Source organism: Egretta garzetta, unplaced genomic scaffold (assembly GCF_000687185.1).
Source record: "Egretta garzetta isolate BGI_Z169 unplaced genomic scaffold, ASM68718v1 scaffold94, whole genome shotgun sequence".
In the NCBI taxonomy this organism is placed as follows: domain Eukaryota; kingdom Metazoa; phylum Chordata; class Aves; order Pelecaniformes; family Ardeidae; genus Egretta; species Egretta garzetta.
The window spans coordinates 9197492-9224112 of NW_009259683.1; the positions used below are offsets into that span (position 1 = coordinate 9197492).

The 26621-nt window shown below is 38.7% G+C and overlaps 1 protein-coding gene across 1 annotated transcript in view; it reads right to left on the minus strand.

Moving 5' to 3' along the window:
* HDAC9 (histone deacetylase 9) overlaps window positions 1–26621 on the minus strand; it is a 281178-nt gene that overhangs the window by 109586 nt on the left and 144971 nt on the right. The window contains exons 14-16 of the mRNA XM_035894070.1: window positions 20256–20376; window positions 14596–14645; window positions 13–78 (exon numbers count right to left, since the gene is read on the minus strand). Coding sequence (XP_035749963.1) covers window positions 13–78; window positions 14596–14645; window positions 20256–20376 — 237 coding nt within the window. The remainder of the gene's footprint in view (window positions 1–12; window positions 79–14595; window positions 14646–20255; window positions 20377–26621) is intronic.

A 26621-nucleotide genomic window follows, 5' to 3' on the forward strand; every position in this document is an offset into this window, starting at 1 on the left:
CAGCTCGATGACACAGCCCACCGCCATGCGTGCCGCCCCGGCCGAGTGCAGCTCGTTCCAAACGGTGTCACTGTCCACCTGAGCAAACAGCCGGCCCCGGGAGGAAGGCAAGGGGAGAGAGGGAGAGGGAGAGGGAGAGGGAGAGCATGAGAGAAAACAAACCCGTGAGGGAGGGCTGGCAGCGTGACAGCCCGTGTACAATAACATCAGTCTTCCGTCCTGGCCAGCTGAAAGGCCTTCTGGACATGGCTTTGCTTATGCTTTTTCTCTGCACGGGCTTCTCCAATGGAAACACATTCCTGTCATGCCTCGCTGCCATTCCCTGTTTAGATTTCTCATTACAAACAGTGTTACATCGGCCGGGCCGGGCCTGCCCAACAGCCGCCAGATGCCGCGTGCCGGGTCCTCACACCGGACAGGGGACAGGGACCTGCCAGCGCTGGGACAAAGCAACCAGTGGGGACGGCCACCCCGGGCTCCAGCAGCCCTTGCAGGCAACCCGGGCCACCAAAACCCACTGGTGGCTCAGGCCATTGCCCCGTCTTAAAAAAAGGAAGAGCAGTAAGTACTCGTCTTTCCTACCCAGACAGGAATCATGGCTGAAATCAGAACAATTAGTTGTTTGGATTAATTTCAGTAATATCACTATTGCCATAGACAGAAAATAAAATTAAGTAATGTAAAGGGTGACCCTTGCTGCATCTCCAGTTTTGACAAACTAGTAAGTTTTGGCTGAAAGGCTTTAGGTCCCTCTTAGATTACACATTAATGTGGTTATTTCAAGCAGAGGAAATTATCTTTTGCGCCTTCTAAATGAGCAAGCGTGACATGTAAAACATCTCATGAATATTATACAAAATAGAAGGATAAAATACTATAAAGATAAAATATTATAAAGGAAATAGGATAAGAGCACTGTTCTACAGCTTCAATCAGTATGCTAAAATTTTACTTCTGAAATCGATTTTTAGTAACTGTTTATTTGCAGAAACATACCAAAAAATATAGGTGAAATGTTGTATATCCCTTATATGATATTATGCCAAGCAGACATGATGGTGTGAAATAGTCTGAAAAAGTCATCCAAAGAGACAGCCAGACTTCCTCGATGCTCCATGGGAAGTGCATTTAATTGTATCATACTGCACAAATTTATCATGAAAAGAAAAACTTTTAGGGATAGACAAAATACTGTGGCAGATGCTATTTGGATAACTTCCAAGCATACTGAGATATGTTTTCAGTTTGAACCAGAAGCTTCTGTTCCTAATTTCTTAAAAAAAAGCAAAAGAAGGAAAGAAAGAAAGAAATCAAGTAATTGAAAATGGATGCAAACTGCTACTCGACTCTGGAGGTTCTGAGGAATTTCTCTGATTAGTCATTTGAAACAGAAAGAAGCTTGATCATCTCTACACCTGTCAAATGTCTTAGCCATTACTGTTACAATAATATTATATTTCAAGCCACTACAGTGATCTTATTTTTTGGGGTACTGGACCTGAGTTTTCTATCGTTGCGATCAGTTTTGGGTGCATGCAGCAGAACTAATGTAAGTAGTTTATATTCACAGTAGATCTTGAATAAGAAGACTGGATTTTACTTGCAAAGTTAAGAATAACAGCAGTAACAGCACACTGTGTTTTCATCTGAGAAACTCAAAATGTTATAGAAACACACTTAAGCATCATCAGCTTGATATGCAATGATTTCTTGTATTTGTTTTGCAGATTGGTAGCTTGAGATACAAAGAAATTGAGTAGCTTTCCCAAAGACGTGCACAAATCAATAGGTAACTAAGAAAATTGCAAGAAGAAATAAGAAAGAAACCAAGCAGTAAAAATAATGACATATTTAACATTAGGCAGACTTTCAGGTTGTCTCTCTATTGCTTTAAGGCAACTGTGAATCAATTTTCTTTTTTAAAACAAATAAGGAGATAAATAAGTAGACGTCATTGGTTAAATCAATTTAATCAAACCATAATAAAGTTTGAAAAATACTGTGCAGTATTTAAATGAAGAAGTATCAACAAGAGGGCTGGGAGGGAGTACTTTCCTACCATTTTTATGGCTAGCAAATTAAGGTTAACTTGAAGGAGTGGCTGATGAAAATGATTCAATGGCAGCTGCTCGGTACACCAGGGCACAAGCAGGAGCCTGCATCCTCAAAGGGACTATGATTCATCTCCAGGAAGGCCGATTAAGTTAAAATTGTAACCACAGCTTGAGAGTACCCACCCTTCAAGACAGTTGTCTGCTCTGACACGTGAGACAGCAGTCTCTCCAACCACCGAACGCTGAGTATTGGCCAGGATACGGCATTTATCACTTTCTGCTTTCAAGTGAGTGCGAGGAGACTGAACTGGGACAATAAGACCAAATATCTTCCACTGAAAAATTTTCCTCAGACCACTTGAACGACTGCTACCTAATTTTACCTGGACTGGAAGTAAAAATGGGCAGTCAGGAAACAAAACAGTGTTTCCGGAGGAATTTTCAAAAATGACCACCTAAATGCACAGAGGAAATTCAGGATATTTTAGCTGATTTCTTGGGTATGATATGTGTAATGAATAGTAAACTCTCAAAGCCAGGTGTAGCCAGCTGAAGCTGCATACCTTAGTGCGCAGTTGTTCTAAGAAAACTAACAAACATACGAATAATTACTCTAAAAAGGCGCAGTATTCTAAACTTAGGTGTCACATTCTATTTCATATTCATGCAAAATTAAGACTAAATTTCTAGGGAACATCTCATGAAGAGCAACCTAGAAAAACTATCATCGCGCAGCCAACACTTTAGCTGTAGCAGCTGGAAAATGCCATCTTACTCCATTTTATATCTCTATTAGTTCTATGTATTGCCTTAAATGTTTCAGGTGTTTAAGCAGAGGGGTTTTTTTAGTGTTACTTGATGTTTACTTTGTAAATTGCTGTTGAAATACAGTGATATAAATGGCAAACCCATTAAAATTACAGCTACTTGCTGGCCCAGTTGTCAAGCTGTATATGAAATGCAGCTATGTAAAACCCTACTAGATATGCTTTTTCTTTATTCCTATGAGATGAAATGGTTGGATTTTATACAAGTAAAGGGAATAGGATTAGACACTCTGGTTTCTGGTTCTACTTCATGTATATATCACATACATCTGACAGTCTATTTAGATGCTGAGCATGCATGAATTTGTGACAAATGTGATGCTTTCTGAATCACAGACTCTGAAAAAGTCAGATGGAATTTTATAGGAGGTTATTTTTGTTCTGCAAGTGCTTTGGAGCAACCAAAGAATTCAGTAAAAGCTCTATCTTGATTAGGAATTTTTTCAGAAAATGTTAAACAAAATTTACAGATAACACAGCATTTGTAGCTTAATTCTAACACAGAATCTCAGCCCCTTCTTTTTCTCCTTAATTGTGTATGTTATTTTTATTTAAGTGTCTGTTTAAAACAATTTCAGGGTAAGAAAATGTTCTGAATGTCTAACCAAATGAAAAAGAACATTTTTTAAAGCACCGAAACATCAGTGTTAGTATATGAGCGTACTACATGTTTTGTTATCAAAAATCCTATCACTGCTGCAACTCTTTAAAGGATTGTGCATGATAGTGCCAAGAGCAAGAAAACACGAGCTCTGTATCTGAACACTGACTTTCTAACACACATATGGATTTACTTCACTCCGAGTTTCCTGAATGAGCACTGTAGGTTGTAGGCTTTTTCAAGCATATCTAGTATAGCTCAATCATTGGCATGTGTAGCAAAGCTAATACTCTGTAAAGCTACAGATGATAGAAATTAAGCTACCTGTCCCTGAAGTGGATGTGGAGGCATTAAAGAGGAAGGGAATGACTTAAGTGAAAAGAAATGTAGGTAACTTTTCCTGTCTGAATGCAACTAATGTTTCAAGCCCTGTGTGCAGAAATTCCCCGCTTCACACTACAAAAAGAACTTGGTATGAATGCTTCCTGCAAGAAATACCTATGTGATAACTTGACTTTCACAATGAAGACTTGAAGCATACCAAAAACAAGCTAAGAAACAAAAAGCCTTGGAGCAGAGACGTTTCAGAAGATAGAAAGCTTCTACCGTAATCCCTTATGGCTGGAATATTTCATAGTAAGGAAGACAGAGTAAAGTTTGAAAGTTACCAACTCCTTACACCGTGCTCAGGTTGTGGCACGTGTACGTGAAGGTGGAGAGGAAAGATATGGAAATGCATCTGAGAGAGAGATTGTTTACTCAAAAGCCTTTCTGAAATCACTGCGGTTGCTGAAACTGGAAGTGTTACTTGTCCTGCTATTTACATTTATCTGGAATCTACCTCAGAGAGGCAAAAAAGTAGCATGAACAGTAATTCTAAAGCATTTTTAAAAGATATTTATAACTGCCTTTTGTTTTACCTGCCCTTTCCCCTGCTAGAGAACCTCTTCACTCCTCATCCTCTGTTTCAGTCCTCCTTCCTCCGGAAACCTCCTGGGATCTGCCTAACGGTCACTGGATCACAGTTCTGCTGAGCAGAGATGCTGCTCAGTCTGACATACCCTTCCATTTTTCACACCCTGTATGGTGTATTCATCTGTCTGAGTTATTTATCTTTCTTAAATAACTATTGTAAACTCTGAAGCTGCCTTAAATACACATCCGCCAATAACTATATGGCAATATAAAAGAGCCCAAGCTACTGCTCTGGAATGGATTCTGACAAAACACCCTAGAGCTTGCCCTCTCTCTCTCTGTCTCTCTCAGACATACACACATACACACAATTTGCGATTTAACATAAATCCAGGTTCTGCAGTGGAATTCTGATTTCACTTCTAAAAGGAATTAAAAATATACTGAGTCACTCATCCTGCTCTGGATTCTCTGCACAACTGTTGCTCTCATAAAAATCAAAACCAGTCCTCCTAGAGTTACCACGTGTCCCTACCAGAGGTACTCTACAAATTCTCTGATAGTAGTTCAAAAATGCAACCTGTCACCTACATGTTCATGGAAATTTTGACCTGTGGTAGCAGTGATTGTATTCTATGTGTCCAATATACTGGTAACAAGTTAAAAAGTAGGTTTTTACGGTAGTTTAAAAGGATTCTTTGCCCTTTCTTTAAAGAGCAGAGGTTGGGCTCAACCGTTCTTGGATGGAAGTTAGTACAGTATGCATTTCAGATGGATAAATTTCAACACAGATCTGGAAAAACTACTACATAAAGAAACCCGCTGATTAAGAAATCTGTGAGAAATAATATAGGAGAGTACAGACCTCCTCAGCGATACTGCAATATAATAAAACTTGTGCATTACAGAGCGAATTCCTGTGCTTTAGCTTTAGAAGTGTACAGAGTCTCACACTCTTCCATTTATGCCAGAGGAAACATGCTTCCATCACTGTTTTTTTTTTTAATTCCCTGGCATGAAAATAGAGATTAAATATTTTCCTGAAGTGTTGCAACCTCTAAAAATTGTGTATGGCATTTTGCTATCACTTCCAGCACGGAGTCTGTCATTCTTGGAGACAAGGGGTGCCAGCAAGTGCTAGCGCATAAGTTTGTAATACTTTGCTCCTGACCATGAGCAGGGCAGCTTCCCAGGTGCCATGCTCATAGCTCTCACCTCCCACTCCTACAGATGTCCTGGTGATCATTCATCACCTCTGTGATTTCCACTAAGAAGCAAAAGGTCCTCAACGTGCTTCTCAGCTGCTGTTTCATCTCACCATGACTAAAGAAGGGAAGGTGTGCACATCATCTCCAAGGAGCAACCTCTAATGAATGACCTGTCAGCCATGTCTCTCGTTAAGGAACAAAGGAGGAAAAGTTTGCGTGGATGATGTCTCTTCCATAAATCCCATATACAGGAAGTGTGGAAAAGCAGGCTACTTTAGGAAAAATACGTACAATGGGCTTCCTTTATTTTTATTGCTAGTTTACAGCTGTATCAGAGATTTGTTCTGCCAAAGGCATTTCCAGCTGCTTTAATCTAAAATGTCTGCCATAGAGAGTACCCAGAATATCAGCTTTTCTTTCTTTCTTGCCTACTAGTGTGATTTATAAATAAATTGTGAAGGGGATGCGATCTTTAGGGTCCAGTGGGATGAACAGTTCAAAGGATCATCACAAATCATTGCTTAAATAAAAACAATGGAATTCACTTGGGCTTGCATTGACTTCTCTGTTGTGTGTGAATAATTCCAGTAGGAGGATTTATCAGCAATAATATTCATGGAAATGGACTTCTAAAAAGAATTGGAGAGACTATTAATTCTGACCCCAAAAGCCTCTTTCTGGGCAAGAACAAGGAACGTGAACAGTATGTGCACCCACTGTATGTAGAATATTTAACATCTTTTAAGTTTTACCTGCCAATAGTGATTTAACTTGTAAAACTATTATAAATCAAAACCAATTTTCAAAAATACTCAGTGAAAAAATTATAAGTAAAAGTTAATAATTGAATGCCCAGCAGAGTTATTGATGGTGATATTCAACCACTGGTAAAAATGCAGCAGCCCTACTTGTGTACAAATGGAATTCACTTGGAGGTTTGTAAAAAAGCAAGTAAATATGTGAGATCTGTATTAAAAAATAAATAGCTTTGTATTCAAAATAAGAATCAGAAAAGAAGCAAGCTAAATCAAGCTGAAGCCTGAATGGAATAATATCTTCAGAAGGAATCGTTTGATTTGGTTACTGTTTTCAACTAACTTTTATGACAGGCATTCAGAATCTCTGGGTCTCATAAGGCATACATTAGACACCCTCAAGGATCTCAAAACCGTAGTGAAACAGTGATGTGTGGATCATTGGTAGGGGTAATGGAGGGAGGATAGCATGGATTAGATGTGGATTAGAACTTGTTTTTAGAAAAAACTCATAAATAAAACACTTAGACCCAGATTCAAGTCTCAGATACGTGGCATATAATACCAGATGCTTGTAAAAATGTTACTGCACTTTCAGACCTAGCCCTGAGTACTTTATTAATTTAACTTGACCTTTGTTTCAGTATTTAATGGATTAACGTGTGAAAATGCTTGTGCAATTGCCTTATGTTTGATCATGCAGCTTCCAGGAGTTCATGGGCAAATAGATAGAACAATGTGTAGTTGGTTGTAATGCATGTGGTTACAGAAAATACAACTTTTATGTGCTGAATTCAAGCCTTATTTTTTAAAAGTTTCATTATTTGCTGCTGAACACTTCTTAGCAATACAAAGCACTTCACCTTTCTTCTTAGATGTAGATGATCTTTATGCTAGAGGTCACCACGGAGCTATACTAAAACCTGGTGTTTATTCAGATAAACAACACATGAACATTTCCTCTTCAGAGAGCATATCTCTTCATCTTGGGGGATAAATTCTGTCAATAAACAGATGATGTGCTTTTAAAGTACAAATGTGAATTCTGCTTTCTTACAGGATTCCCATCAAATCCATATGTGTGTATGTGATTAAGTCTGGGGACAATGAGTAGTATTAGAAAATTGTATATGGTACTATCCCATTATTTACATTTAACATATATATATGTATATATATAATGTTTCATATTCTGGCAAATAAGAAGGCTTCTTTGCACAATACTGGCCTTTGGCAACACAATAGTTTTTAGGAAATTCACAAAATGAAGTAAGACCTTTAAAGATTTGACTTTACAATAGTCCATTAACTTCACAATAATTTTCTGTGTTCCATGCGCTCTATCTTTGTTTACAATTTTAATCTGGTCTAGTACCAAGGAAGAAAGGTCCTCTGTTAAAAAGGGCAAAAAAAATTATCTGAGGGACCAAATTCTGTATTTGATGAGTTGGCAGATTACCACTCCTGAGCTTTCTATCCTTGCCTGCTGGAAGTAAAAGCAGTCTGGGACTATTCTAAAATATTCTGTTGCGCCTGCAGCGATGCCAAGGAACTAAGTCTCTCAACTGAACAGTTTCGGCTCCCGCTGCTCTAAACATCAAGCTCTGTGGTGGATGGCACAGGGCCATCTCAGTGCCATGAAAGGGCAAGAATAGGACAAAATATCTGCCCTTTACTGTGAAGAGATTTTTTTCCTTTTTTTTGTGTCCATGGTATTGATATGCTAAGTGCGGCGCCCCCTCCCTGCCCAGAGATGAGACACCATTGCACTTTCCAGATCCAGAAATGAAGTCTCTGTACCTCAGTAAAGGAAGAATATCTATTTCCTGCTCTGGTCATCCAGATTCATGTTATCGCTCTTATTAACCTTCTTTTCTAAAATGAATTTGCTTAAAATTAGGAACTTCGTTGCTTCAAGTCCCTGTCAATGAAGGAAATCAAGCACCTCCAGTCAGTTCTTCTGATCTTAGGTGGACTGACTTCTGCTCTAGTGATGCACATAGTTCTCTAGTGGGTATATAGGCAAGTAAGGGTGGTCAGGATCCTGTTTTGGCTGTTTCAGTAGTTTGTCTAAAATTAGGTACGTGAAGCTGGATGAGTCTTCAGAGAACTGTTGTTGTTCTGAACTAAAAGTAAGTAAACGTGCAGTTTTTATGGCATCTCCCTATTTCTTCTTTAGTTTTCCCACTCAAGGAAGCTGTGAATTTGTCAGCTAGAAAGCCTACAATTCTCTACGCATGAGAGCTTGACTAAAGTTTAATGTCAATTGGTCCATTCCTACAAAACACAGACCACAGAAAATAGCGGTGTTTTGTTTTTCTTTTTTTTTTCTGGACCACAGAAGCTGGCTCTTGTGAATTGCCAGAACTGATGGGGTATACCACCTAAAAAGTGTGTTTGCCAGTACAGCTGGGAATACATTACGCCCTCATTCCTTCATCCTGTGGACAGCCTAAATAGGTTTATCTGGAACTGCACTAAGTGACTGAGCATGCAGACCCTGGAACGCTCTGGGATGACAAACCTCCAGCCCTCCCTCTGGTCCCATCCCCACTTAAGTTGTGCCTTGGGGTGGTACCAAGATGGCCTTTTGATCACATATTTCTATGACTTCTGCAGAAAATATCACACAGACAATGCCATGTAACTGTGAATCCTAAATAGTCATGCAAAATATATCAATTAAAGTAAAATGTGCCTGTGAGGTTTTTTTTGATTAAATGTTTGAATTTCTTTAGGGATGGTGTAGCTGCCAGAGAGGCTTACGAGGTAAACAAGTCCTTTATTCCCAGAAGTCTCCCGCAATCTACTCCAAAATTTTATAACTGGCAAATTTCAGTAGGTTAATAAGGCGACTCAGGTAAGTAGGTTAAATTAATAGGTGAATATACTGGCAGCATGGTATATTAATGATTTCACAATCAAAGGCATCATATTGAGTAGGTGAGCCTCTAGGAATAACAGATTACTTTCCCAAACCAGGAAACAGATATAGTTTTGGCTGATATTATGAAAGGACTATACCTATTTTGGTACAGCCTGGGATACAGAGGAAGGACACAAGTTAATTCTAGCACCTGTGTGGAGGTGATGTTTAATTTCAGTGCCCAAACCATAGGCAGTCAGATTTCTTTACAGCCAGATTTGCATGCAGACGTAAGGAGAGACCCCTAAAGAAGCCTGGAGCCTAAAATCTGCTACGAGGAGACAATCAATGCCATCACCAATACTTTCTTAATTTTTACACTGTTGTACCATGGTAATGGAACCAGGTTGGTACCTTTGAGTCTTACACAAATAAGAGGAATGAAGAGTGATAATGTGTAAAGTCTGAAAATTCTTCCTGGGCCCAGACTGAGAAGATCAAGAGAAGAATGAGAAGCAGCAGAAAACAATTTGTTGCCTAGATGACGTACCAAAGATGCATATTAGTGAAATCTTGCCTTTCTTATTGCTTTTCTTCGTGTGTGGTCAGGACAAAAAGTAGTACCGTCCAGCTACCACAGCAAGGAATGCCAGGAAGAAATTCAACATTCAGAAAATATGGATATTTTGTAAGTTTTGTAAAAACGAAGAGAGATTTTATAGCTTTACATTTCATTTCTTGACAGTAACAGGCCAAATTCTTTTCTGATATGAAAGATCTAAGCTACAGTTCAGTTAACGAAACAAGGCCAGCAGTTAATGAAACAAGACCAACTTATCCAGCAGAAAAATCTCATCTCTGTTTTACTGCTGTAACAGCAAAGTTAGAGGAAATGCAATGGACTTTCCGTAATATGTACAAGCAATCCCTAGCCATTCAGATGGCTCAATATTTAGCCCATGAACCACTCTGTTCAGCTCACTAAATATTTATTCTGTTAAAGGCTGATTTCTTGCAGGGTGGTGTTCTCCCCCAGCTCCTCCTCTTGCAATTTAAAGATCTGACTTTACACATTACAGATTTGGAGCAGTGTCTTTTGAGGGTGGGGAGAGAGCAGGGGGGATTGGATAACTGCCCAATTTCATATGATAAAAGTGAAATTCTCTTCTGTCTGCAGGACAATCCCCAGGGAACAACGTATGAAACCCAAACTTAAATAAAATCATATCCTGTTTGCAAACATCATATTCCCTTTGCTTCTCGGTAATCTGGACCCATAAACCCCAGCACAGCTTGAGAGCCCATTCCTCATCTAAACAAATGCCATAAGCCCCTTTATACTTTTACAACCATGTCAGAAAATAATATTGACTGCCAATAGTGATGTGATTGGAGTTGCCTCCTCTGAGCCATAAAAGAAGCAGTCTGTTATCAATTTCTCTAAACGCATCAAGGGAATTATGGGTCGGTTCAGTTCCAAGTTATAAATGACAATTCAAAAGCCGCAGAAGTGTTTGAAGCTGGGAGCCGATGATGACATTATCATAAAAGCCTGCTCTTCTTTGCTTTTGTGGGTTTTTTTGCCTATCAACTAGACAAAAAAATATGGCTGAGAAATGACTTCAAGATTTCTTCACACAGCAGCAGGTCAAACAGGCAGGAAAACCATCACTATTTTTAGTGACAGACTGAGGCAAGGAGATGAAACTTAGTCCCATTAAAAGTAGATTTCTGCTTCTCTTATTGTCGTCTTCACAGCACAACAGGAGGGGAGGAATTGCAATAGGTGGATGCATTGATCAAATGACCAGTTACAGCTCTAGTGGCTGTTTACAGATGAAAAATTGTGGAATGATCTGATAATTCACAGAACCAAAAAGTAATTTGTGATTATTCTCCCCATTTGGCCACTTCACCTGCATTCTACCCACCTCTCCTGGAAAAAATTTCACATTCCAAACCTCTGACCAGCTGCAAGAAACCATCTCTTGTTATTAAAACTGCTGGCCATAGAGCTGCTAGTCTCTCTCCAAGACAAGGAATTTTATCCCCCTGGTATTAGAATTCTTTAACAACAGTTGGTTCTGGAACAACGTTAGGCTTGAAAAAAGAATAAAAAGCATTATTGCAAGAAGGAGGTCCCATACTTCAGTGGATGTTATACGGCTGACCCTGGGTAGTCCTCTGATAAAAAATTAACCATCATTGAAAGAAAACCTGTCATGGGCAAATTGCGGAGGTTAGATTTAGACAACCTTTTTTTTCTCTCTCTGTGAGACCTGTTCAGTTTGGCTGTCAGTATGAAACAGCTTTGTCTTCTTAGATAAGAGAGCTAATTATGACTTATATAGTTTCTTATAAAACTATAAAGTTTATTGTTTGATTTCTTCTGAAAGCTTACCAAGCCCAATTTGCCAATGACTCTGACCTAATCAGTCCCTATCACTACTTGAAAGAAAATTCCTATGGATGAAAAATCTTTACAAAATCAGTAAACAGTAGCTTTACATCCATTTTGCACTGGTACAAAAGATTTAGAACCATGATGGAACAGGGTCAGAAAATATTCATTATGGTCACTGCCTCTTGTTTGCCTTCCAAAATTATTGAATAAACCCATTATTTTACCTTAAATGTAACAAATGTCCAAAGAAGAGGATACTTTGACTGCAGTTTATTGGTGCTGTTAGAATAGAGATGACAACAAAATCAATAATATAGTAGAATTCGTGTTACGGAGATTAGTTGGACCTTTGTGAACAATGCAAGCCATCCCAAATTCATGCCGATATAGTCTTTACAGCCCATCAGCTGATCATGTCTTCAATGCCTGTGAAGTCCTAGGTTCCAGTCTTTGCTCCAAGAGCAGTTTCCATTTTGTCCAGTGATTCTTTCATGTGAAATATATAAGCTGTTTGTGGAACAGGGGCTCAGAGCTAGGACTTCACATTATTTATAAATGTATGATAGGTAGATCATACCCTTAGATACATGGGCTTTATCCTACTTATGCTCTGTCTTACTGTTCCAGCGCTCTTTCCAACAGTGGCACAGCTTCAGCGCATGGTGTGAGGGTCCCCAACCAGAAACAACCTATGATCTCCTCAGTGGTAACAACATCTGCTAAGAGATGGGGGCTCTGATATTAAATCCAGCCTGGCAGTGGAGAGAAATGAGCCTAGGTTTCCCATCTCCTGTGTGAGTAGCCTAACCACTAATCGATTCAATAATAGAAGAGCTGCATAATAACAGCCAGCAAGGTCCCATATGGTTAGAAGACAATGGGATCAAAGAGCTCTGAAAACCATCGTTCAAGAGGCAGCCACAAAATCTCCTTCAGGAATTGAATTTTTTTTTTTCTTAATACTTTCTTACTGTATTCTTTAGCAAACAAGTAATCAAGCAAGAAAGCAAGCAAATAAATGAGAACAAAAATAAAAAAAAAATAATTCTGCCATCCCTCCTTAAGATCTTTGCATGAACTACTCTTACTGCTTTACATTGATTGCTGCTTTACAACCGTCAATTAAGTTGAAAGCTACTAAGGAGCAATGCTGCTTCTTTCTTTCCACCATCATTTTTGAAAGTAAAAAGAATTGCTTTCCCCAAAGCAGCTCCCTTTCCCACAGCTCTTCTTAACCAATAGACAGCTAAATATCACTGAAAGAGAGCTCCTAATCTGATTATTTACCTTGAAAAAGGTCATAACCCATTCCTTTAAAAGTGCCCCACAGCAAGCCTGACAATAATAATATGTAGAAAGGCAAACCAACTAGAAAAAAAATAAATAAAAGATCCATTTCTACAACATGTTCTTTAATCCAATTTCCATGATTTTAAATAAGAAATAAAGCAAACAGACTCAAAAAAGGGTAGATACATTTAAGTGCTTAAAAAAATTAAGTTATACAGAGCATTTCTCATGCGTTAGCTTCAGAATGGGCAACATACTTTCATTAGTAAAAGGATTTCAAAGCACATCTCTATTCATGATTTTTTAATACCACAATAACTTGTTTCATAGAAAAAAGCTTATACTTTAATTTTCAAAGCATACAACAGTCCTATTTACTTTCCAAAGGCCCCCAAAAGATTTGTCAAGAAATTTTACATCAGGTCCTCTTTACTCAGAAGCCTGGACAATATCCTTTCTCAACTTTATTCATCTCTTGTTCCATTTTCTCTAAGCTTCTTAATAACTGCAACAACAGTGTGAAAAATTACCTTTTTTTATACAGAAGCATGTGCATATATGTGTGCATATGTGCACACAGCAGTCAGTGCACCGAGGTGCATGTTCATATGTATGACTATGCGTCGATGTGTAATGTTAGCTGATCCGCATACAGAAACGACCCCCCAGTTTCAAGATTAGCAAGTTGCTAGTCACCAAGTTCCAAATTTTATGCAGAATCCTCAGCAAGCTAAGTCCACACTAGAGGAGCTGGAATGATTCCCGCTCCCTGACTATTTGTTCCTTAACTCATAGTTCAGAAATCCTCAAAAATTACTAAATACTGAAAACTAAAATAGAATTTTTCTTTTTCATGTGTTAAAGCCTTACAAAATGAGTATTTCTTCCGTCAGGTATCTCATAATAAAAACCCCCACTATAAACAAGACTAGGATGATATGGAATTTATCCCTTGTGAAGGATGAAAGTAAATAAAACTTGAGAAGATTGCATTGGAAGTTGACCTCCAGAGATTGTGGCTTTATTCCTGCATACACAGAAACAGTGAAAGGGAACTAAAATATATATGCATCATCCACCCAGCCCACCAATATCTAGTAATATCATTGTTTCACTTTGATATTGCTGACATCTGTAAATAACGGAGCCAGCTGGACCAAAAGTGTAGACGACTTCTGTGTGAAAAACTCCTGTATGTGAAAAATTATTTCTCCTTGGTATTATCTTCACTAGAATTTAATAGGAGCATGATACCATTCCACATGTTTTTCAGTAATTTAGATTAATTCTCTTAGCTAGTGTGGCAACAGATTTTTGTCTACAATAAGCATATGGAACAGTTAGATAGGAACATATTTTGTGATAATGTGCACATTTTTTAGTTGTCCCACTTTGGGTTTTTTACATGAGCTCTATTTTTGAGGGAAGTAACACGGGTACAATTGTATAGCTCATTCTGCTATAACAATTTGTATCTGACTGTTCCATATCCTTATTGTAATGAATTGTCTTCTATGTCTTTGAAAACACAGTATGATAATGGCTCAGGTTTCATGTCTACGTTTTTTATCAGCTTCTGAAGACTTTGAACTCATAATGCAATAGTGTTAAAGAATTCATGAATGAATACATGCTGCGTGCTGTCCCTCTTGCGAAAAAACAAACATCTACTTACCCCAAGTCCCCCACAAGGCAACAAGGAAAAGAGTTTTTGAGACACGTTTCCTATATATTAAAGAAAAAAAGAAACAATAAGCATCATTTATCAAAAAGACATTTAAACATTGGAACAGTAATCACTCTGTAACTCAAATTTCAGTATCACACAATGAAAATGCCATGTATTAGAATAAAAAATATTAATAGCACTTAGAAGGCAAATCAGCAATGGGACATTTAAGGTACTCTTTTGCAACAGTGACTAATCTTAAGACTGGTAAGCAGTAGCTTCGAAGGAGTATAATGATTGAATCTCCACAGAAAGTCACTCTGAACTAGGGCGACTAATCTTCCCGATATCTGGAGCTGAGAAGCAACTTGACTAAGCGAGTCATCTCAGCTGCTTCTACAGCCGGTGGAGTGATGTAGGCACCTCTACCCAGCCTAGGCGACTGATAGGATGAATTACACTTGAGAAGTGCCTGTTTCTTTTCACTGACAACAGAGGGAACCTCGTTAAGCTTGCATGAAACTGATAACCAATTTCTTAACTTCAAAAAAAGCTTATTCTTTGAAAATCACAGCCTTAGTCTTCCTATCTATGCGAAAATGCTGTTCTCTTCATTTACATGCCATCAATGAATACATTAATATTTTAGAAACATAAAATGAAATACTACTTGTTTCTGTATTACTCAGTAAATACATTCTGCTAAAGGGAACAAAAACTTAATAGGCTTTAGAATCTAATTTCTAGCTTACTCTGCTCTATACATTAGATAATGTGATAGGGTTTATCTTAATATTTATACTCACTTTTTATTCAGTCATGTTTTCTTTTTTTTGTACCACTAAACTCACTGTTTGTCTTGATAAGGGCAATATGAAAACTGGGTAAGGATCTCAGGATTTGATGCAGTTCCTATCCCAGTATGTAATCTGATCCTAAGGCAGCTGTGGAGGAGAACATAAGCTTTTCCCCTGCCGTATCACAGAACTGGCTTTGTAACTTTGCCATCTGGAGGAAACGTTAGATAGTGAATCACTCAAGTTACCTAGAGGAGCCACCCATTGTTATGGAAGGGGCGAATGCTGCCGTTACTCATGTTTAGCAGGTGCCAATGAAATGCATAAAGACAATTATAAGCCATCATCTTTGAAGTACGAGAGACCAGACTGCAAGGTCTGAGATGAAGAAAGTGCTTTGCACTTCGAGTAAAATCCAAGATGCATTTTTAACTGACTAGAGGCCTTTGATCAGTTTGCACAGTGTGCGAGAGAAGCCAAACAAAACCTCCTGTGGAGCTACCAGGGGAAATGCAGGTGCAGCAGCTATGCCGAGTATTCTCATACTGTGAGTCCTAATGGCCCCAGACAGGCAAGGAAATGTTGGCTGCAGGAGACTGTCAGAGTAGAGGTGCGGGAGGAGTTTCCAGGTCTCTTGCTAAGCAGATCCAAGGACCAATGTGAACAGCAATTTTTCACATTTTACTGTGGGTGAGATCAAAAGTCTTGAGCAGATAACTAAAAAATTAGTGCTGTTAAAATGCCAGGAGTCATTAATGGAAACATAAGCTGTAATCTGAGATGAAGGTGGCATTTTTAGAATATTGAATGACTAGACCTTTTTTCCTAAATTCCATTGCGGAGTTGGGACATAAGGGAGAACAGATGAATTCTCATTTATCTCCCTGCAGCCAGGCACACTGTGCCTAGTAAACACTATTGAAAACAACAAACACAAAGTAAAAACAGAAAAGCAGATGGTGAGGAAGGACACTAAAATCAATCAACAGATAGTACTAAAACAGGGGGAAACAAGCACGAAGCCTTTTCAGTATATCAAGAAACTTGCCAGGATATTCACTGCTTATTGCATGATAGTCAAAGAAAGCAGATAACAGACTTTGCAGAACAAGAAAAACACTGAGATTTCATGAAAAGAACAGTGGGGAAAGGTTCTACTGAGAGAGATGGGACCATCACTTAGCTAACCTCACAGAAAGAAAAGAGCTCATGACACTCTCTGCCATGAATGAAAATCAGCAGCAAAAAGCAAACCCTGAAAATGAATCAAGGTGAGAATTTCCTATGGTGTTTGGAGTTGATGCCCCAGCAGAACTTGGTAGATAGCAGTCATCTTATCGTAACACCCTTCCACACCCAAGGATACCTCCATAACAATAATAAAAAAAGATACTGGGATACTTGAAGTATGATAGAAGACCAATTTTAAATAATCATGCTTTTTTTTTGGCTTTGCATCAGGACAGAGTTTGCAGTCACCAAGTCATTTGAGAAAAAAGATCTTTTAGAGAAGACTCAGCACAACAATTTACTGATAGAGCTAGAAAAATTATCCAAGATTTGTATTCTAAAATGTCAACGCACAAAGGCAGTAGAAGCTGCTTAGTCAAATTAGGTGCTGAGGCACCCATCACTGGCTGAGGTCAGGGCCCCCACGGAAGTCAAGGAAGCTGCTTAGGAGATCAACAATTGGGGACTGAGAGCCTGATGTGCAGGAAAAGTGATGGTCAAAAACTCTCTCAAAAAAATAAACAAACTAAAAAGTGTGTTCCCTTGTGAAAAGGCTCAGTTTGAGGAACTTGATTGCTTTCAGTATCATCCCTCATGAACGAAGCCATTTCTGCTAAGGGGTCATTTTTTCACTAACTTGAAATTGCAATTGCACAGATGCTCTCTGGATGCATCCTTTAGTTGTACTCTAAATACTGTCCCACTGTCAGGGATGTGTCAACAGGATATTTCTCACTTTTACAAACTTGTAATCACTGGAAACTTGCTTCTTAGAAATACTTTCTTGATTATGGATGGAGAGAGAAAAAGGCAAACAAATTTGTAAGACCTATTTGATAACTGCTCTGCTCTTGAGCTTATTCAAAGAGGTTTGAAAGGTTGTATTCTGTCACACGAAACCGTAATGTGATGTGACGCACAGTCTGCATATTAGTTTCCTTCATGTCAAGACAATGTAATGCAACATAACATGTTGCTTAACACACCACACTGAAATAAGATCAGTCAAAAGCTTAAGCTACGCAATAGTGTAGAACTTGAAGCGATCATTTGCAATAGCTACATTTGTAGGCCCTGATGCAGGAAAATAAAGCCAAGAGTTCAAGCCAGTTTATACTCTGAAAGCATTAAGAATATGTGAATGATAACTGTGTGCATAATCCTCACTGATTTCAGCAGTTTACAGCCATTTTGCTTTGCAGTCTTCCAGAACAGAGTTTTTTTACTGAACAAGGACACTGAAATAAGCATTTATTGACAAGTAGCACATTTCTAGCCCTAGTCATACTTAAATTTTATTCCTTCAAGTGTTTCTTTTCTGTTTGAAAGATACAGAAGCTGCTTGTTAGTAAAAAAAAAAATAAAATAAAAAGAGCTTCAGATAAAGCAGATATACTCTTCTGAACAGGGACAGGGAAGAAATGCTTTTCTGGAGCATAAGTGGAGAACAAATGGTGCCTCTTTCTTTTTGGATGGGTAGAGAAATAAGGAAAGGAATGGTTATATCCTCCTTTTCATTAGGCTCCTTTTCATTAGGATGCAAAACCATAATTTGATGGAAGGATTTCTGTAGAAAAAAATTCACTTTCATTGAAATAGAAATGTTTTATGGTACCATGTTTTTATTGATGACATTGTTGATGAGAAACATTTCCTTTAGATTTTTCTCCTTTGCTACACATCTTTTCGAATTCTACACTATACCAAGATGTTAATTTTAATGTCAGGATTGGTTAGGTTCAACCTCAATGAACTGGGGACAATGAAAGGTGGAACAGTCACAACTGCATTTTGGAAAAATGCAAGAGACAATTAAGTTCCTTTATACAGCAGTCTGGAAGCCCAAATGATCAGAGCTTCCAGCCAAAAAACAGGCACAGGCAAAACCATGTGGGAAGGGTGTTTCATTGTTGTCTGCGTAAAAGGCCATGTGAGATGCAGCAAGAAAACATCTTAGAAACAGAGACAGAAAAGGGCACTAAGCCAAGGATGCAGTCAGAATATAGGTTAGGAGTGTGATCTTGATATAAACTCAGAGAGCAAATGTTTTAAAGTAAGCATCAAGCAAAAAGCAAATGTTTTAGAGTAAGCATCAAGCAAAAAAGGCAAAGTGTCAAGTAAAGAACTATGGGGAAAAAAATGGTTTTCTGAGATTGGGTAAACAAAGCTTTCTGCATTCTCTATGCATAGGCAGAAACACAGCGAGAAAACCTGGATCCATTCCTTTTTTCACCTCGTAGCTGCAACTACACACTGCATCCCATATGGCGGTCAACCACTGAGATCCAAAATGGGAACAATATTTTGTATCAATGTATGTTATATTAAATAAGATGAAAATCAAAATGAAATTAACCAAAACCAACAAAATTTGAATGAAATGCTTGATTCTATCAAAATGGAACATTTTGATGATGCTGATGAACTCAAATCAAAATGTTTCCAAATTTTAAGTTTGCAGGAATTTAGAGCTTTTTCTTGGAAGCACTTTTTTTTTTTAGAGGGAGATTTCCTACTTGGAAATTCAAGCTCTTGAGTATCTATCGTACTGCAAGTATTTTTGTTTTGATGTTGCCTTGGCTAAGAAGATGTATAAACTTAGATAACATTGTGATCAAGACATCTTTCTTATCTACTCTTATGACTCACTGAAGCAACAGTCTGCCTGGCAGAAGAAACTCTTAGCATTAGTTTCCAAAGCAAAATAATTGCTATGTATTACTAGAACTGTGGCAGCAATTTCTTTTGATGGCTAATATTGTTTTTGTTTGGGTTGGGTTTCATTACATTTCAGAAAAGCTCCACATCTTAGAATAAGTGTTATAAAAATAGCTGAGAATTACAGTGTTGTATCCAGTGTGCTCAGACATGAAGGGTAGGATTTCACTCACAGATTATTTCCAAAATGCACTGCTTTTTTGTGTTTCCTTCCACATTCTCTGTAGCAGGTCTGACAAGTAGATCTGCTTCATGCTACACTCATGGCAGAGCTCAATTTAACCCTACTTTCTATTATAAAAAGCATACACTGAGCACCGACTGTGCATGAAGATATTTGATGTGAAAATCCCATCAGTTTTCTGCTATTCTGTACATCCATAGATCCATTTAATATTTTAATGTGGTTTCCCCCACTGTTATTCAGAAAGATATCATATCCCTCATCATGGGAAGGCATTAAAATAAAGTTCACTTATTAGCAAGACTTAGGCACGGTATCTGCACTCAGCGTGGCTGAAATAATTGAAATAAAGCAAATGAGAACAGCAGACAAGCAATTCTGACAAGCAAGTGTATCTTAAACTCCTGTTTTCAAATCAAGGAACACAAGGAGATAGAAGACCAACAGTGTTCAAAATTGCCATTGACCTCCGAAGGAGAACAAATTACAGTAAAGGGTTAACACTTCGATGATTTTTGAAGCAAATGAGGAGAAACTCCTATTGCTGCTTTCCAGCCTGTGCATTTTGCTAATCTGTATTTGGCTTCCATTGTAACATTCTCCTTCCACATAGCAATGCATTTGGAAAAAGTGAATTTTTGTCACACTGCTTGCCAAGTATTTTAAACTGACACCAGCTATGACTAATGACAGTGCTGGAATGTGCTGTTCTCAGTAGAATAGAGGCCTGTACAGACCTAGGAGTTTCCTGGGGTCCAGCTTCTGTCTGTTCAGGGGGCTGGTGCCATACAGCAGTGAATGATGTTCAGAGTGAACCAGCTGTATTTCCTCCAGACTGGCTTTTCGACCTCGAATTCGCTGAAAGAAAACAGCAGAGGCCTACAATATTCCACTGACAATATTTAGGGAGAAAAAAAAAAATAGTAAAGGTCCGAAATAACATTTAGTATGATTAATAATGGGTTGAAATTGCGTCATGCAGGAATGTGACACTGATTTGTTTATTAAAGTAATGCTATATGAAAAACAAATGCGTGTGTGGTTTATCACAAATGCTTCACTTAAGTCTTAGCAGAGTCAACTTAATACAGGGTTTCACAGACAAGAAAAAGATTCTGCCTCTTTTCTAAATTATATTAAGAGATACAAATCAAAAGGTGAAATATTTCTTAAGTAAGAAAGCTGGCTAGAAAAATTCCTGTTTAAAGAGCAAAAACTTATTCACACCTGTGAGCTGCAGATGTATTCTGAGTGAGGATTAATGATTTTTGCATTACTACTAGTACTTGTGATTTACGCTGCTAGGAAGAACATGATTACAGTGAGGAGAGCCAGGGTGAAGAAGAAAATTAAAGCTTAAATGCTTTAATAAAATTTTTCTATATCTTTTAATTTTTTTAATGTATGCTCGATATCCCAGGATCATTTTTGCTGTTACGTATGCTGGCTCACTTGCTTCTTTACGTTTTTGTAAGTGGAGTTTGTCTCTTTAACTGTTTCTCCAGCCTGTACTCTCCCCACTTAAATCGGTGTTAAAAAACCTGGGATGTCTTTCTAAAAATCCACTGAAATTTAATAAGTTTAGGAAGGAAGGAAGATAAGAAAGAAGGAAGAAAAGATTAAAACCAACACTTTCTTATTCAGCAGGTCTGTTCCTTCTATGTATTTGGCATTACAGCTTGTCATAAAAATATTTACTTCTCTGCTTGTGATAGTGCTTCAGAGCCTTCGCAGACACAGCAACATGAAGCAGATTTTGTTCAGGTTTGGGCATAATAAACAGCACTGTCAACAAAGTTCTCACCCCAAGATCATATTTCCTGTTGATATTGGATAAAGTAGAGAGAAAGCAGCCTATTTTTAAGGTCTTGGACTCTATTTGCAGAGATGGTCCTCATGAACACCTGGGGTAAAACCTCTCACAACTTAGGCTGTGGATCCATCCGACTGTCAAGATCTATAGGTGAACAGGTACAGAAGTTATCTAAATAGACCACCTTATATTTAATAGACTGATTAACCTGTTACAGAAATACCACTCATTTCTAGTTTTCTTAGAGGTTAAGTTGTAATTCTTATTATATCCAACATCTACTCATGCACATCAGAAGGCACCAGCCTCTTCGCTAGGAGAAGAAAGCAATACTATAAATATTAAAGAGAATGTGCACTGCAGAAGAAAGGAACTGCCTAGGGGAGTCGGACGAACTGTGCACAATTTATATTGAGTTAAGCAGTGGCAGTTTTTTCTGAATAATCAGGAAAAATGTCCTATGAGTTCGATCTAGATGTCTGTGGAACGAGGTCCCCCTCAGGGAAATGGTGGAAGCCCTAATTCTTGCAATGTTTAAAATGTGACTGGACACAGCAGTGGAAAAAATATTTTAGGGAATGATCCAAGAACTAAAAGACTTATTAAACCCTTTTTCATCTCTAATTTTTTCAAGCCTCTCCCAGTCTCACATGAGAATTTGTAGCAGTGCACTCACATCCTTTTAACACACAGTTGCACAATCAAAATCAGCACATTATGTTACTTCACGGAGTCAGTAAACTCTATAATGGTTCTTCTGGGTCAGATAAAATGTTTTTCTTCACAAGTGAGTGACTGGTAACATTTGTTCGTTCATCCATTCTCATTAAGGTCTATGTTTCTAATGAGCTGCTTTAAAATCTGTATACCCAATTCTCCACAGCAAAACTGGGAAGGGAGGCTGGCTTTTAGGACAGCTAAAATAAATGGTGAAGAAAAGTAAAGAGGTATTTTATGAAGGTCACATCAAAGAACCTTGAGTAAAATACTCTCTGGTCATATGTTTTCCTCAAGTTATACAAAAACTCTTTAAGAGATGTTTAAGAGAGTTAATTGTCTGGCTCTTTCTAAAGTGCTGTTAAATGCCATATCACTTTAACTATAAAAAGACCCACAGCTAGACGTTTTTCTTACAACAAGGAGCTCTGTGATATCCTATGGAATATAGTGATTTGCAGTAACAGAGTAGAGTCTGCAAGTGGCCTCCCAGATTGCTTAGGGCAGAAACAGGTTGTGCAGAAACAGGCTTGATGCAAAAATCAAGTAGCACCGACCAGGACGCCCCACTCCAGGCTGCTCCCAGCAGCGAGGTCCTTGGGGCACAGCCAACAGCTGAGCTGCCAGGGCAGGCACAGACAGAGCTGCTCTTCCTCCACGGCTTCTCCAGCTCTCACCTTGAGCATCGGCAAGCACATTTACACAGTAAGTGGTAGGAGGAAAAGGAAGGCTAAACAGTGCACATGTCCGTGCTGTTTCTACATTCCCATCTCCTCATTTACTGTTCCTTTCATCCCACCCTTGCAGGGAAATGGCCTCAAGTTGCACCAGGGGAGGTTTAGGTTGGACATTAGGAAAAATTTTTTGACTGGAAGGGTTGTCAAGCACTGAAATGGGCTGCCCAGGGAAGTGGTTGAGTCCCCATCCCTGGAGGTATTTAAAAAATGGGTAGAGGAGGTGCTCAGGGACGTGGTTTAGTGGTGGGATGCCAGGGTTAGGTTAATGGTTGGATTTGATGATCTTAAAGGTCTTTTCCAACCTCAACAACTCTATGATTCTACGATTCTATCTCTGCCTGTCAAACCATTTTCAATAACATTAAAATTCCAACTATCTAAAGCTCTACACAGAGGAAAAATAATTTGTATTAAAAATTCCCGGTAATAATTGCTAAGAACAGTTCTTCTTACACAATGATGTCAGGATTCAGCAGATCTACAAAAGCACATTGCACAAGTCTGTTGCCAGAATCTGGAATCATGTAACTTCAGTTATGCAAAGTGATAGTTTCTGGCTCTCACTGGTATAACTTATCAGGCAACATAACATATGTATTTGTATAACTTTACACATACACTTTTATCCACATCTTTTTTATTTTAAAGTGTCTGTCTTAATTTTCATTGGCCATGGGAGTATCAGAAGCCTAAAATGTAGTAGAAAGCAGAAAACTGGCATAAAGCCAACAAAAAAGGAGAAATAGCATAGGAGAACTTATGAACAGCGTTTGTTTCATTCAGGGAGATTTGAATACATCAATCCATCTACTACATCTTTAGTAGAAGGCAAGTCATCCTTTTCTAATGTGCATGACAATTTGTGTGTTGTCTTTCTCCTCCAACATATGCAGTTCCATCATCAACAGAGACATTTATACATCTCAAGAGAGCAAAATACTGCACCTGAGTGCACTGAGTGCTTCAAAAAAATCAGTCTAGAACTAGAAAGTTATAGTCCCCACAACAGGAAAATGCTTTCACCTTTCACAGAATTTAAGGTCAGAGACTGTCTAGTCTGGTCTTCTGTTTAAAATAGCCCGTTAAAGTTTCACGCAGATAACCTCTGTTAACCTGAAGATTTTGGTTGTACTTTCAGCAGACTGAACTCTTGCACAGAGATTCAAAAAGAAAAAGGTAACACTGCCTGTTTCTCTCTGCTAAACTAACAGGAATTGTTAGCATAGCTTCAGGAATACTTCTCACTCCCTCAGTGTAAGGTGTCCGTTGCCTTTACTGCAGCCACACTGCAGTGTGGAGACAGTGTCTCTGAAATTCCCTTAGGCTATCCGGTTTGTAAACAAGGTCTTTGGAGTTTTTCCTGCTTTTTCTGGGATTTCTCATAGTTGTTAGATTCTCTCTTGTTTTTTAAAAATACACACAGATAACATGGATCTTTTGCCAGTCAGTACACCCACATCCCTTGCTCTCCCTCCATTACGTGGGAATTGCAAGCATCTCTCTAACACGCACGCCCCCACATTTACTCTCTTCATGTGTTTTGGTCTTCTGGTGCCTAACCTGAATATGTTCAACACTACCAAGACTTTTGCTCTTAAAGACTAACTTTTCCTGTATTATTTCTTCTTTAGTGGTAAACTGAGGTTCAGGGGGTGGAATTTTTTCATATATTTCAGTCTATGTGATCTGGCAGACTCAAAGGGTTTTAAATCTTTAAATTCTTTCCTTCTCTCCCCTTTGGTCCATGAGATGTGGACAGCAGGAGGTGTAAGATGTTTCCCTAATCCAGAAAACTATGAGAATTTAGAACAAATTCCAGGCTGAAAAGAAAAATGTTGCTGGACCACAGTCCCTACAGGAAGTAGAGGTGGGGGCACAAAGTGGGACCGTGTCTACATTCTTCTTTTCCTTTCTAAAACTCTGCTGATCCATCTGGCCTAATGTCAGTCATGTGTGCATAAATTATGGCCCCAAAGGAGTTATGTAAATACTTCCTCTCCCTAGAACAAGTAGAAAGCAGACACCACTACCAAAACATAACTCAGTCCTTTTTTGTCCCAAAGGTAGGGCAGCTATGCATTGCTCTTTACCAAGAGAAAATTGCAAAAAAAGATAATAGAAGTTTTTATGCCAATCTTTGCATCTTTTAGCTGCCTTGTTCTGGTGCTGTATTTGTTAACAGTCTGCTCTATGTCTGTCAGCGTTTAACAAACGCAGAATAAGTACTTCAGTAAACATACACAAAACTTCTAAACTAATGCAAAAATATTGTCTCTGAATTTTATTTTTCCAAAACATATATACCAGGACTATAAAAAAGACCACTACAGGGGGAAATGACTCCACTCTCTTGTCCTGGACTCAGTCAGGGACTGATCTCTCAAATCCAGCTCTCCAGGGCTGGCCATGGTCTGAATGTGTTTCTCCTTTCTCTTGGGGAAGCCAATGGGGGAACTAATCTATCTATGTGGAAGAGTGATGATTAAAAAAAAATTTCCAAAATCTCTAATGAGTTTTTCAATTTAACAAAAATCCTCTAAACTGTTGTTTGAATAACTCTAGAGCTCAAATATGTATGGCTAGAAAGAGAAAATACAGTCTGGAGAAGCAAGTCCTTTTGGCTGTGCCTGCAGCAGTAAATTACACAGTGCCAGGAAACATTCCCAGGCAGAGGAACACAATCATCTGTACTATTAAATTGCTAAAGTGGTGCTTCACACCGTTTTGGCTAAGCAGCAACTAGCACTCTCCCAAACAGCTCCCAGACATGGTTTGGTCACTGGCATAGGCCAGGGAGCATTCCTGGTAGTATGAACATGGGCCTTTCCATGCCAGTTGGCCACAGCGGTGGAGAACAGTCCCAGGCACACATTTTATTTTGTGGTGAAGACACGGCTTTGAGTACCCCAGTCAAACCTTGTTATGATTTTTACCACTTATATTTTAAAAATGCTATATATGGGGGCAATATGAGCAATACACATAGGTAATAGATTAAGTCTAGATCAATCTACCGACATTAATCTATTAACTGCAGCAAGCGTGGTGTCCGTCCAGTATGTATGGCTTCCATCATCCCATGGCCAGTTAGAGATGACGGTTCTCTGTGCACTTGGCCAGTTGTCTCTCCAGGACCACAGACCTGAGCTGAGTGAGAGGGGTTAATCCACATCACATGATTTAGGAACCACGTTTTGCTCCCTGCTGTAGATAACAAAGATCTTATAGATATGATTGTTCATTTTCATAAGGGTTTCTTGTTAGATTAATAAAATAGGGAGGGCCCCCTGGCACAAACCTGTGGCTAAGGATACACACATTGCAAGGCAACAAGATCTGAGCTACCTCTGACTGAACTAGCTTTGATCTTGAAAGTCCTCATCAGACAAAGAGTGGGACAGCAGCCCTCTTGTGGAACTGTTGTTCAGTAAAAGAGAAAAAAAGAAGGTTCACAGTTACTGCAGTTACTGGGTTTCCTAAGTGGCTGCTGCAGGTTGCTGTTCCTAAGCTGCCCTTCAGACTTGATGCATGAGGCCATGCACATGGCAAAACCTGATCAGCAATCTCCTGACTCCTTCTGACAGAAACTGTGGGAATTATGTTGAGAAATACTAATGTCCATGAGGGGGCTTTCAGAATTCAGTAAATGAGACAGCACAGTTGCCCATGGTGCTTTGACTCCGCATCCTCAGTGTGGTATATTCCTGAATGCAGCTTAATGGTGGCCTATTATTTCTTGAATAATGCAATAACCGCTCCTTTAGTGAAACGAGTTATATATCCAGCTGAATAACTTTTCTAAACAATCAGAGCACCAATTAAGTGAATCACCACAG